Source organism: Rattus rattus, chromosome 13 (genome assembly GCF_011064425.1).
Source record: "Rattus rattus isolate New Zealand chromosome 13, Rrattus_CSIRO_v1, whole genome shotgun sequence".
Taxonomy (NCBI): domain Eukaryota; kingdom Metazoa; phylum Chordata; class Mammalia; order Rodentia; family Muridae; genus Rattus; species Rattus rattus.
The window spans coordinates 68,710,968-68,724,583 of record NC_046166.1 but is presented as its reverse complement, the minus strand read 5'-3'; the positions used below and the strand labels follow the sequence as shown (position 1 = coordinate 68,724,583).

The 13,616-nt window shown below is 45.9% G+C and overlaps 1 protein-coding gene across 1 annotated transcript in view; it reads left to right on the top strand.

The window, feature by feature from the left end:
• Positions 1-13,616, top strand: part of Myom2 (myomesin 2) — a 69,567-nt gene that overhangs the window by 40,220 nt on the left and 15,731 nt on the right. The window contains exons 18-27 of the mRNA XM_032919280.1: positions 1,806-1,993; positions 3,788-3,914; positions 4,157-4,335; positions 5,741-5,855; positions 6,692-6,848; positions 6,935-7,041; positions 8,924-8,968; positions 9,354-9,490; positions 12,465-12,609; positions 12,743-12,802. Of these exons, the coding sequence (XP_032775171.1) occupies positions 1,806-1,993; positions 3,788-3,914; positions 4,157-4,335; positions 5,741-5,855; positions 6,692-6,848; positions 6,935-7,041; positions 8,924-8,968; positions 9,354-9,490; positions 12,465-12,609; positions 12,743-12,802 (1,260 nt within the window). The remainder of the gene's footprint in view (positions 1-1,805; positions 1,994-3,787; positions 3,915-4,156; positions 4,336-5,740; positions 5,856-6,691; positions 6,849-6,934; positions 7,042-8,923; positions 8,969-9,353; positions 9,491-12,464; positions 12,610-12,742; positions 12,803-13,616) is intronic.

The following is a 13,616-nucleotide window of genomic DNA, read 5'->3' as shown; positions in this document are numbered from 1 at the left end:
GCTCACTCTGTTCCTGAACAGAAGCAGGAGCAACACTTTAAAATATGAATGCCATAGCTGCATATTCCATTATATCATTATATTTTTATTCTCAAGAGACATGTTCAGGCTTTTATTTTGAACTCCAGATAATTTTATCTCATTTCTAGAAGTTAGGGTTTTCCTCCTGCAAGAGTGACTTTTATTCTCCTGATATAATTATCATCTTCGAGGCTTCTTGCCTTCCTGTACTGTCCTAGGCCTCACCCTGGATGCTTCTAGCCTCCATACAATGTACTCTAGTCCTGGGATGTTTTCAGCTCTTTCTGAACTCTGGCTGGCTGGTTCAACTCAGCCTTTCTGACTCAAAACACCTCCCCGAGCTGACTGATTCAATCTGGCTTCTCCTGAGTTTCTCTGCTTGGTCTCATTCACTTTAGCAATCTGTTCGAATCTCCTGGCTCCTTCTCACTCTCTGGGTCATTCTGTCTTCCCTGTTGCCTGGCTTGTTCTCTCTCTGCAATCCGTGTCTCTAGAACTATCCTGGTAAACTGCTCTCTCTCTCCTCTCCTCTGCATGTCTCGCTCTGTTGCCTCTCTTTCCTCTCTCTTCTCCTGAGAGTTGGGCGGATCCTATTCAGTCAAATCTTCTCTGATTCATCACTTTGTCTGCCACTCAATTAGATGTCACTTTCAACAAGGATGCTTCCTTCTGCAAACTAACCTTACCTTCACTGGGATTAAAGGTGTGTACTAGGGGCATGTCTATATCCCAGCCAGAGGAATTAAAGGTGTGTGCTAAGGGTGAGCCATATCACAGCTGGAAACAGGTTTTTCCCAGTAAACAATACAATCTCCATGTTCACAGTGTGACCAAATATCCTGCAACACCCTCCTGGCAATATTATTCCTGGGATCCCTTTATTTATTTTTCATTATTTTTGAGACTGGATCTCTCTATGTAGCCCTGTCTCACCTAGAACTCACTATATAGGTCAGGCTGGCCTTGAACTCACAGAGATCCACCTGTCTCTGCCTTCCACATGCTGGGATTAAAGGCCTGTATGTACTATGGGCCTCCTGAGGACAGTCTGAGGACTGTGGAACTTGTCTGAGGACTAGCTCCCAGATGAGCTAGGCCTAGAGAACATCTGGTTCTGCTTTCTACCTCTCTGCCCTCCCCAAAAGGATTCACATTCTTCCTTACTTGCCTCTTATCTAACGCAGGAAGCCAGAGGCTTGTGTTTACTCTCAGTGGGAATTCCTGACTTCTATCTCCACAGATGATGAACCAGGTTCCTCAGAGAGAGAGAGAGAGAGAGAGAGAGAGAGAGAGAGAGAGAGAGAGAGAGAGAGAGATGCAGGGGCATACTCCTAAGCTTGTTGGGGAAGGTGACATGATGACCAAAAGGGGAAACATGAGCTATGTACCCACATTGAGCAGATGTTTTCATCCCTGAACTTAGAACACACACAGTGGATTGTGCTGCCCCCTTCTGGCCACACAGTGATTGTTCTTCACACAGGCAGATTGGAGGCTCTATTTGTTTAACCTCAGGCACTGGGGTGAGGGTGGGGGGCACCTACTGTCTCCAGGTCTGCAACAGGTTTAAACGAGTTCCTGTCCTATTGTCAAGATATTGGCCATTGCATTTAGAAAGAGCCACGAATGCAGACGAAAGCGTCAGGCCCTTTAAAGGAAGCAGGGACCACAGGCAGTGACAGTTAAGGGGAAGGTGTGTCCTCAGGACAGCTGCCTGTGCCTTGTTCCCCTGTGACTCCAGAGCCGACCGCTTGGTGACTTGTCTCGCTTCTGTGTTCTTGCAGCTGTCCCCTCTCATCCCTACGGGATTACCCTTCTCAACTGTGACGGTCACTCCATGACCCTGGGCTGGAAAGTGCCCAAGTTCAGCGGTGGCTCTGCCATCATAGGTTACTACCTAGACAAGCGGGAAGTGCATCATAAGAACTGGCACGAGATCAACTCTTCGCCTGTCAAAGAGAGGATCTTAACGGTTGGTTTCGTTGGTGCCTCTGCTTCTGCCTAGGCATTTTGGATGGACTCCTTCGCTCAGAGTTTCAGAGTTCAGTGGATTTGGGGCCCCTTGATCCTGAAGAACTAGTAGTTTAAAAATCCTAGACGTAAGAGGGCATGGTGTTTTGGAATAACATAGATCTTGGGAATTTAAGAAGCAGTAAAGAGGTTGGGTCATAATTGAGCAGATTTCATAGTTGGTTAATGAACAGCCCTGGTTGGCAGGAAGGATGTGTTCCATCCTAGGAGCAGAGCCTGGCGCTCGGGGAAGGATCTAGCCCAGCAAATGCCAACGAGAGGGCACTCTGCTCTTTGTGGATAAGTTGATAACCACCCTTTCCTAGAAATCCCAATGGTTCCCATCTCCCACCCCCATGCACATCACACCCAGACCACCCTTTCCTAGAAATCCCAATGGTTCCCATCTCCCACCCCCATGCACATCACACCCAGATACAGAGGACCAAATGCAGATGTAAGCCCTTGACTGTGATTTCAACTGTCTGAGCCTTGGACTTCTCATCTGAGGAGTGATGAATGAATGAATTCATCTCAACCCTAACACATAAAGACTGATCAGAGCAGACACAATGGAGAAGGAGAATTTGGGAAGAGTCCTTAGCAGTTAAATATGTCTTAGAAGTTTCTGCTTTATGATATACTTTATATATATATTATATATACATACATATATAACATGCTTCATGTTTATAATGTAATTATATAATATAGTATACTTTACCTTTTATTATAATTAAATAATATGATAAATTTTATCTTTATAATATAATATACTTTATCCTTATAATGTGATGTAACATACTTTATAATATAATATACCTTATCTTTATAATATATAATATACTTTTTCTTATAGTATTTTTATATAATATAGTACACACTATCTTTATAATATAATTATATAATGTAAAATAATATAATGTAACTATGTGTCATTTAAACTATATTTACACACATACATGTTATGGTGTATGTGACTTAAACTCAGATTTGGTGTGACAATATTCACCCTTAGCCTCCAGTGGCTCCTTACTGGACCTGTGTCCCTGGCAGAACGGGCTTCCCACTCTGTGTGAGATACTCTGTCCTCCGGGGAGTAAAGCAGTCTAACCACCAAGGTCTCACTTTGGAAATCCATATTCTGACCTGGATATGGCTTTCATCCTACCAAGCTGCTGAGTCAAAGGCTTTCTTTAGTGTCTTACCCGTGACTGGTGGAGACCCCAAAGCTCAGTGAGGAATGAAGGCCACAGCCACTTGAAAACCATGACCACTCAGCAAGCATTTGAACATTCGGAGTAGATTTCGTGGTGACTACAGGTGGCAGGTTCAGCGACTGCAACTGATAGGTTATCCTGCCATTACTTAGTCAGATTGGAGTCACGGCTCTCGCTAACCCCTTGTTAAATCCCACCAAGCCCAGGGCAGAGGCTGAGTAGGGCTTGAAGATGGCCCCCTCACACCAGCTTTGTTCTTTGTGGGCCTCCTCTCTCAGCTCAGCTCCTTACCTGTCCAGAGGTGACCACATCAGTCTGGTAGACTGATGGCGAGCCATCATGGAGTTGAGCACATGACTGTGGCGGACGTATTAGGTGTAGAGCCAGCCTCTTGGAGTGACAAGTACTCTGATTTTCCAGCATTGTCCGTTCCGCTTACATTTCTCTTCGCATACTCATCATGAGTCCTCCTTTGCCCCTGTGTGTTGTGACTGAGCCATCAGTTCTTATATTAACTAAAAACAAAATGCACGCAGGTGGAAGGTTTGACCGAAGGCTCCTTGTATGAGTTCAAAATCGCTGCTACCAACCTGGCTGGGATCGGGCAGCCATCGGATCCCAGTGAGCACTTCAAGTGTGAGGCCTGGACAGCCCCAGAACCTGGTGAGACAGTCTGCAGAGTGATGCGTGAATGTGAGGCGGATATATGTGATGTGTGTCGGGGAAGCCCCTGCCAAAGCGGCAGGGGAATCACTAGAATGGTGGGGATGCGCAGCCCACGCCAGGGTGCAGAGTCCCTGGAGTGATGGGGGTGGGTGCCCCCTTCAGGCTGCAGGGTCTCTGGAGTGGCGACGATGGTCATTAGGTTTGACTGAGTTTTCCACTGCTGCTCGGTGACTTTTCAGGTCCCGCCTATGACTTGACGTTCTGTGAGGTCCGAGACACATCTCTGGTCATACTGTGGAAAGCCCCGGTGTACTCCGGCAGCAGTCCTGTTTCTGGCTATTTTGTGGATTTTAAGGAAGAGGATTCTGGGGAGTGGAAGACCACCAGCGAGGCAGCAACTCCAAATCGCTACTTAAAGGTGAGGGTTTGTGCTTTCAAACTCGTGTTTCTGTAGCAAACTGGCCGGAAGTCTCTGGGAGAGCCGGTTTGGATACCATGGGGACCACCATTGTACAGAGCAGGAGCAGGAAGCTCCAATAGAGGGCAGCAAAGCGCCTTGAGGAGGTGGACACTTGAACTCACACATATGTACACTTGTATGCATAAATTTTATTATACAGACATAGGCACCTTCACAGTCTCATACACATGCGTGCACATGCATCATGCCTCCACTGTCAGTATACACACGTGCACACACGTGTACACACAGAGAGAAGTCCACACATGCACATATGCACACTTGCACTCTCACACGCATTCACACATATGCACAAATATACACACGAACTCACACGCACATGTATTGCACTGTCATATACATATACCTGCATAGTGCACTCACGCATATGCACTTATATGCATGTAGGTACATGTATACACACTTGCATTTATACACATACACATAATTTCACACCAGCACTCACACACACACATACACTTGCACTATGACACATACACACATAGGCACACATGCACACACACTTTTATACTTGTGCTCAAGTGCATGCTCATATAGACATATGTAAACTTGAACTCACACATGTACACATATGTGTAGGATGCATGCCTGTGCCTACACATGTGCACATGTGCACACTCACATCATCTCACACATGCACACCAGTATGCTCATACACATATATGTGCATACACACCTGCACTTACATGCACACACAACTGCACTCACACATCCATAGGGGCACACACACACACACACACACACACACACACAATGTAAATTAGTTTATCCTCATTTTCCAAGTATTTAACTTTAACCCTTTACCTTTTCTAGTCACTGGGTCAGTTGTGACAGTGCCTTTGAGTCCTTGTCCTGCATGCTCTGGAGAGTGCGCTCACCTTTCCCGACCCAGAAGTCTCTTGCTGTGGATTAGACAGACATCTATGCACCCTTCTTTCAAGGAAGGTGGCATCTGTGCCAGGCAGTGAAGCTCACTGATAGAGAAGTGGGCAGCAGTGCTCTCTGCAGAGCAGTTTCATGGTGTAGTCTCCTTTGGATGGGGAAATGAATGCCTTAGAGCCCAGCCATGATATGGATGGCAGTATACGCATGTAGAAGAGAGCAGCTCCATTTTGGAATGTCTAAAGGATGATTTCCACAGCCAGAAACCACATTTCGAATAGTGTGTGGTCCTGGAGAATTGTGTTCAATAGCATCCCCAGGCTGTAACCTTGTCAATAGCATTGAATTCTGCACTTCAGTGTTCAGAGGAACATGAATGCAGACAGACCCCAATCTGCTCATTGCTTCGTTGAGATTGGATACTGTCAGCCCCGGCACATGTTTCTTCTGTTCTTTCAAGGTCTGTGACCTGCAGCAAGGTAAGACCTATGTATTCAGAGTTCGAGCAGTGAATGCCAGTGGACCAGGGAAGCCATCAGACACATCGGAGCCTGTGCTCGTGGAGGCCCGGCCAGGTGAGCCCTTATCTCTCAGCTGCTCAGCACAGCAGGTCACTGAGGGGAGTGCACACTCTCTGTGTGTATGTGTATGCATGTGCAGAGGCATGTTTAAATAGATAGAATGGATGCCCTGGCATTTAAATTATAAAAAAAAACCTTTGATAAGTTTATACATGTATATGATGCATTTTAGTTATATACCCCATCACTGGCTTACCCCTTATTGAACTCCTTTTTTCCTTTCCTGTAAGTCCCCCAAATACGTTTAAAGCAGAACTTGTTTGACAAAAGAAGTAAAGTTGTGAGCTGCTGTGTGGGTGCTGGGAATCAAACCGACTCCTCTACAAGGGCAGCAAATGCTTTTAATGTCTGAGCCATCTTTCTATGCTTCCCACCCTGTCTCTAGCTTCTAAGAGATTCTGAATGCCTGGTACCAAGGCAGGTGTTCCCCTTGGTTAATGTGTACCACACAAATAGTAGCCCTTATTCTCCAGCAGACACAGAATAACTGAAGGAAGAACGTGAGGTGAGGATGATATGGAGTAGTGTAACCGTGACTGTCCAGGTCATGGTCTGGGGGTGAGGGAGTCACTCTGAGAGGCAGTCCAGGGGTTTCTGAAGTGCTGGAGAGGAAGCCGGCAGAAGCTTGAGGTTACAAGTGGCCGACCTTGTCAGCCAGCTCCCTGAGGAGGACACACGTATTGCCCTTCCTAGCCTCTCTGGTCAGTCTTGGGTAGATATGAAATAAAACTGATGATGTAATCAGTATAAAACAAGATTCCATTTGGCCTCTCTGGGAAAGGAACCCAGGGGACACTGTGTTCTCTCCCCTCCTCCCTGTCCCCTTACAGGCACAAAGGAGATCAGTGCTGGTGTGGATGAGGAGGGCAACATCTACCTTGGGTTTGACTGCCAGGAAATGACAGACGCCTCACAGTTCACCTGGTGCAAGGCCTATGAGGAGATCGCCGATGAGGAGCGGTTCGAGGTTCACACGGAGGGTGATCAGTAAGTTGCTGGCAAGTCAGAGGCTGTGAACCTGTTGGCTTCTGCAGAAACAAATGAATAACGCTCACCTGTCCTTTTCCTTTCAGCTCAAAGTTGTACTTCAAGAATCCAGATAAAATAGACATAGGGACATATTCTGTATCTGTAAGTGACACAGATGGTGTGTCTTCCAGCTTCGTTTTGGATGAGGAAGGTAATGTCTTCTTGACACAGGCTTGTCATTCTCAGCTTTGTCCCACTTTCAGAGACTGACTGATCAGTGTCTTAGTTAGGGTTTTATTGTTGTGAACAGACACCATGACCAAGGCAACTCTTTTAAGGACAACATCTAGTTGGGGCCAGCTTACAGGTTCAGAGGTTCAGTCCCGTTATCAACAAAGTGGGGGCAAGGCAGCATCAAGGCAGGCGTGGTGCAGGAGGAGCTGAGAGTTTTAAGTCTTCATCTGAAGGCTGCTAAGAGAAGACTGACTTCTAGGCAGCTAGGATGAGGGTCTTAAAGCCCACACCCACAGTGACACACCCACTCCAACAAAGCCACACCCACTCCAACAAAGCCACACCCACTCCAAGGCCACACCCACTCCAACAAGGCCACACCCACTCCAACAAGGCCACACCTACTCCAAGAAAGCCACACCTACTCCAACAAGTCCACACCCACTCCAACGAGGCCACACCTCCTAACAGTGCCACTCCCTGGGCCAGGGATATACAAACCCTCACAATCAGGAAGAAGACATAGGGAGTGCTTCTGAGTCAGAATTACTTTAGAAATTTAACAAATCTGACTGAGGGCCTTTCTTGCTGCCTTTTTTTGTCTGGGAAAGTATCACGCAGGGGAAGCAGAACTTACCTTTACAAGGGTCTCACTGTTTCAATAGGGACCACGCCTGAGACTACAGTGTGGGTTCACTCCCACCTCTCAATATGGCCCACAGAGGAGTTACCTTCCTACATGTGAACTTGGGGAGACACCATCATCCCACACACTGTGTGAAAAGTGGGGCACATGAGCACCTGAGAGGAGGGCATCGGTGACATGCTGATGGCCCCACAAATCTAGTTCAGTTTTTGGTTAAATTTTACCAAACTCAGACAGACTGAGTAAGACATGCCCAACAACGGCAGAGGCTTGGCCCTGCCACTCCTTAAGCGGTGCACAAAAGGAGCTTTGCTATCTGCCTTTGAGGGCTCTGTCTTTGCATGCACAAGAAGCAGTCGTGCATTTCTCTGCGGCTTACACAGGGCAGCTTTATGTAGTGGCAAAGGGTGAAGCTCCCAGCATGCTTTGTAGCACTGGTGACCAAAGCAAGACCCCAGGGTTCCAGGTGTAGCTCGAATGGGTGATGCACATCCTTGCTAGGAGGTGTCACTGGGAACAGAGGTCCTCGTGACCAAGCCAATGGTCCTATGGAGTTTGCTGTTGATTGGGAAGAGTTTAGTGCAAAGGAATGCTCCCATATGCCCACCACATTTATGAATTCTGGCTTCATGAGAGACAAGGAGGAGGAGGAGAAGAAGATAGGAAGAAGAGGAGGAGAAGGAGAGACATCTTGGGATTTCAGCTTTTCTGGCCCTGCCTAGGGTTTCCTCAGGAGCCATTCTGCTCCTGACCTGTTGCAAGTTGCCCCAATGAGGGTTTGAATCAGAGAACTTCACCTTATCTGAATAAAGTCTTGGCAGGGGAAAGAAATTCACTAGCCCCAGAATGTTACCAGGGGCAGAGCCAGGGCTATAGGGAGTGTTTCCTGTGTTAGAGAGAGTGGTGATCCCTGGGGAGTGTCCTTTTATCCACTCTGCAGATAATTCTTAATTTCAGGAGTGTCTACTGTGTTCTCTCCCACACTTCTGTGTCAGCCTCAACTGCCCCCTTAACAAATGGGTTCCATGGTGAGGACCGTGGCTAGAGCAGAGTACTAGCATGTTAAGCCCCTAATTTGTCCTCTTTCATTTGCACATCCTCAGAGCAAGTCTTGGTGATGTGAGACCCCAGTTCTTGCTTTACCTTGGTGCTGAACACAGATTTATGGATGCACACAGGTCAAAACTGATAATGTTTCTTTTCTTAATTTCAGAACTTGAGCGTTTGATGGCGTTGAGCAATGAGATAAAGAATCCCAGTAAGTAATCCCCCTGCTTCATACATGAATTTTCAGGAGGAGGGAGGGCCTTCACTAGGCTTAGAGTAAGCCACTTAGCAGAAATATCAGCTTATGGTGGAGAAACTTAATTGTCTGTTCCTAATCCAAGCTGGTTGTCTAGCAAAGGTCACCTCACAGGGTCACTCCTCAACCTTTGACCTTGACTAGATAGCCATCAGGAACTCATCAAACAGGAGGCTTCATGCCCGATTTTCATGCCTTATTGCCATGGTCCCAGGCATGAAAATACTCCATGAGTTCTTTAAATTTTAGGACCTGGAGTTGGTGTTGTCTTACAATCTGGAACTAACTACCTGAGGGGGATCTACTCACCTCTGACTTATGATTTCTCTTCCTCCTATAGCAATTCCTCTGAAATCAGAATTAGCATATGAGATTTTTGATAAGGGCCAGGTCCGATTCTGGCTCCAGGCAGAGCACCTCTCACCTGATGCCAACTTCCGGTTCATTATTAACGACCGAGAAGTTTCTGACAGTGAGGTAAGTTCCTGGATGTGAGCTGTGGCTCACAGGGGCCTGGATTTTCTGGACTGAGAGTGCACTAAAGCTTTAGAGGAAACAGGGCTCACTTAGAAAGTTCCCTCGGTTAATGTATATATCCATTTCCACCTTTTCTGAGTTCCAGAGACAGGAGTTCAGAAGGTTGACCAGATGGCTTGAGGTTGCAGTCCTCATAGTGCTTAGAGATTCAGTCTTGGTTTGGTATGACTTAGGTTGACTTTAAAATCCAAATATGTTAAGATGAAAAAAAAAATGAGTATATTTTAGAGACTTGGAGTTTGAGTTTAGGGAAAGGTTCAGGATTAAAGGGGTTGTCTTGATGAACTAGTTTCTTTCTTCTTGATTATAGTTCTGAAGGCTTATCAGTTTGCTCTATCCCGGAAAATGATCCCCTGTGTTCCTTCCAACGACAGCTCCCATTGGGGACACAGGAGAAAAAGGAGTCTCAGGAACATCTTGGTCCCCCCAGGCTGTTGCCTTGGTGTGCTGGATCTGATCTGGACAGAGAAAGGGATTGAGCTCTTGAAAATGCTTATTATGCTAAGATAAAAGCGCTCCGCCTTTGTTCTACTTTGTGTGTGTGTGTGTATGTGTGCATTCACTTGTGTAAGTGGGTGAGGTATGTTTTTGTATGGCACATATGTGATCAGATGAAAATCTCCAGTATTTTCCCCCAGCCATCTTTAATTTCTTTGTTGAGCCAGAGTCTCTCCTGAGATTTCATCAGATAGGTCAGCCTAGCTGGCATCCAGGCTGCCAGAGATCTGCCTGTCTCTGCCTCCAATTTTTCTGTCTCTAGGCACGTGCCACCGCATTGAGTTTTTTGCATGGGTTCTGGGATCTGAACTTAGTTCCTCGGGATTGTGATGCCCTTTACTGAGTGAGCCATCGTCCTATCCTTTTGATTATATGAAATGAATCTTAAAATTACTACAATCCTTATTTTTTGGCTGTGGAGCATTGGAGAAATTATTACTATGTTTAGGAGTATTTACACTTGAGTAATTATGGCACAGTGGGGAGCCCAGTCATAGGACAATCTAATTTTTATGGGGTTTCTTTTATTCGGGGGAGGGGGTTAGGGAAGTCATTGATTAGTGTGTCTCTCTTTTCTCTAAATGCCCAGTGTTGTGACATTTAACTACCTAGTTCTAAATCCCCCATTCAGTTGTTTACCATACATGGATCAATCATGAGCTGGAAATGAGAACCTACCCATGTTTGTGGACAGCCCACTCTCTTTCTAGAAGCTTTACTACATTCCGTCAGCCTGGTTTTTATGTCTGGTGGTATTAGTAAAACCACCAGGTGAAGATTCTCAAACAGAAATCTTGGAATGTCGTGGTGTCTAAGACCACACGATCCAGTCAGTTTGTCCCATGGGAGCCACACCATGCTTTTAGAAAACGTATAGTGCGGGTCGATTCTGTGGGCTGCAAAATCTAAGCGAGTATGTGCTGTGTACAGGGCAGTACTGCCTGATCAGGGTAATTGCAGAAGTTTTCTCCGAGCAGAGATCACGCTAGGAAAAGAAGAGGAATATGGAGTAATTGCATATTATTTGCCGAACATCTTTTGATTAACATTTCCTACCTGCTGCAGAGAGCTACATTGCTGCTTCCGAGCTAATCTTTTGGAGGAGGAATGAGTCATTCCACTTCTTTCACATCTTTAATTAGCAGCCCACAGGTGACTTTCACATTTGGAGACTGATGCCGTTCTGTGAAAGTCACATAAAACCCTGTATTTATGGGGCTCGTAAAAAAATCACAGAACTCCATCTTGCTGCATTGAGATGCCTAATTAGTTTCTAAAACCTTCTCAGACACTGTAGGGCAGAGGAAGCTGAAGAGCCTACTGTGCCTTTAAGCGTCTGGTTGGTGGGAGTCATACCTGTGACTTCTTAACTAGTCAGAGTGGGTTCCTACAGTTCCAGGAACTTGTGGGAAATGGATGGTGATGTCACAGACACTGACCACTTGTTGAACAACCTGAATGTTGCTTTTTATATTCAGATGTCATCATTTGGAACTAGACAGTTCAGGGTAGGGGCCACTCACTGGGCTCTTGTTCTTCTATTCTGATAGGGTGGTGACTCATTTCAGGATGAGGACACATTGTTTTCTCATAATCCCTGTCATTAACCTGTTCCAGAAGGCTCAACCTCAAAACGAATCTGCAGGCTTATGCCCCTTCATTTTGGCCTTTTTCAAGAACCTAGACATATCCATCTCCTCTTCTAATTCCCTTTGAAAAACTCAGTGATACCACACAAGTACAGAATATGTGACTGACACATTCGAAAGAATATTTGGATTTCTTACCGAGTTGATATTTTTGTATGCTTAATGAGGATGAAAGCTTGGACGGGGTGGGATAGGTTTTAGCCATGTTCAACTCTCTACAGCTTTCGAGGCTAAAGTTCATAGCTGTGCACTGGGAAATTGCCTATCCCTTTTCTCTTCCCAGTGGACAGTAGTGTGGCTTTGGTTCTTGGTTCACCCAGAAAACTAATTGATAACCTTTCTTTCTGAGTCATCCAGATGTAACATCTGGTATGTCTTGTAGTCTTCTGTTGCTGTGAAGAGACACCACGACCAAGGCTAGTCTTATCAAACAATGACTTGGGGCTCGTTTATAGTTTTAGAGGGTTAGCCCATGATCATCAAGGCAGGAAACAAACAGGCATGGCACTGGGGCAGTAATCGAGAGCTTTACATCCTTAACCACGGGCAACAGGAGGCAGGGATGGGGGTGGGGGTTGGGAGGGAAGGAGAAAACATTCCTCCAACGAGGCCACACCTCCTCCTACACCTTCCCAAACAGTTTCACTTCCTGGTAACTAGAACATTCAAACAAATGAGGTTTTGGGGGACCAGTCACCATGCAGTGCAACTGCGGTGTGGAGAAGCAGTCTCGTCACGTCAGTCTCTGTGTCTTTTACGGGTTCTAGACACACAGAATTAAATGCGACAGATCGACAGGCATGATTGAGATGGTCATGGATCGGTTTACTATTGAAAATGAAGGGACCTACACTGTGCAGATTCAAGATGGAAAAGCCAAGAATCAGTCTTCGCTGGTGCTCATTGGAGATGGTATGCTGCAGTGACCATTCCCAGTCGCCCACAGGATGCAACTGAAAGGAGACTCCTTCGCATGGAGAGAGGCAGATGTATTTCATCTCTCTCTCTCTCTCTCTCTCTCTCTCTCTCTCTCTCTCTTGAATAGCATTCAGGGCTGTCCTAGAAGAGGCTGAATTTCAAAGGAAGGAATTTCTACGGAAACAAGGTAAGTGGTGGCTCACGCATACAGCAGCACGGACTTGGTCATCTATCTTGAGCAGGCCCCGCATCTCACAACCGACTCTGAACATACTCAGAATGATCAAACATTGTGTTATTATTTTTGCTGTGAAAGATAGGAGATGCCTCTGTCTTTAGCCCTCTCGGTGTATCTTGCCTGTATTCTTTCTTGCTTCTAATCTTAGCTGACCCTGGATATCCTTGATTTTTGTATTCCCTGTTAACAAGGATCATCGATCCCTGATGAGGATCTGTCTAACCAGGCTCTGTACCAATCGCTGACTAACTCCCGTCCCCTGCAGTTGACAATCCTTCCCAACACCCTTCTTTCCACATGCCTCTGCCCGCCCCCTGTTAGTAACCTCACACAGAAGCTGTAGGAGCTCAGGTTAGCCAAATTCTCTGCCTACTTCAGCCTCGCCTTTGACAAGTCACATGGATGTCTCTGATCACCCCTATTACAGTGTCCAGACCACTCCTTATTCTGTCTTGATTTCCCCACGGGTCTTAAAAATGTATATTTTGAATCAAAATAGAATCACATTGCTTTCTGTCCTTTCTTCCCTCCTTCCCAGCCAGGTACCCCTGACTGAGTACCTCCACAGGCTTTTAAACAAGGCACCAATCAAATTCTAGTCTTATAATATGTATTAATGTGAAAGAAAAAAATCAGTACATAAGTCTCAAAACTGCTTTATATTTTTGTGTTGAATGAGAAAGTGGCTTTATTAGGCTATGCCTTGCTCCATGCTTATTTAGATAGAAATGACTGATACTTTCGAAAACCGTACCTGACTCCA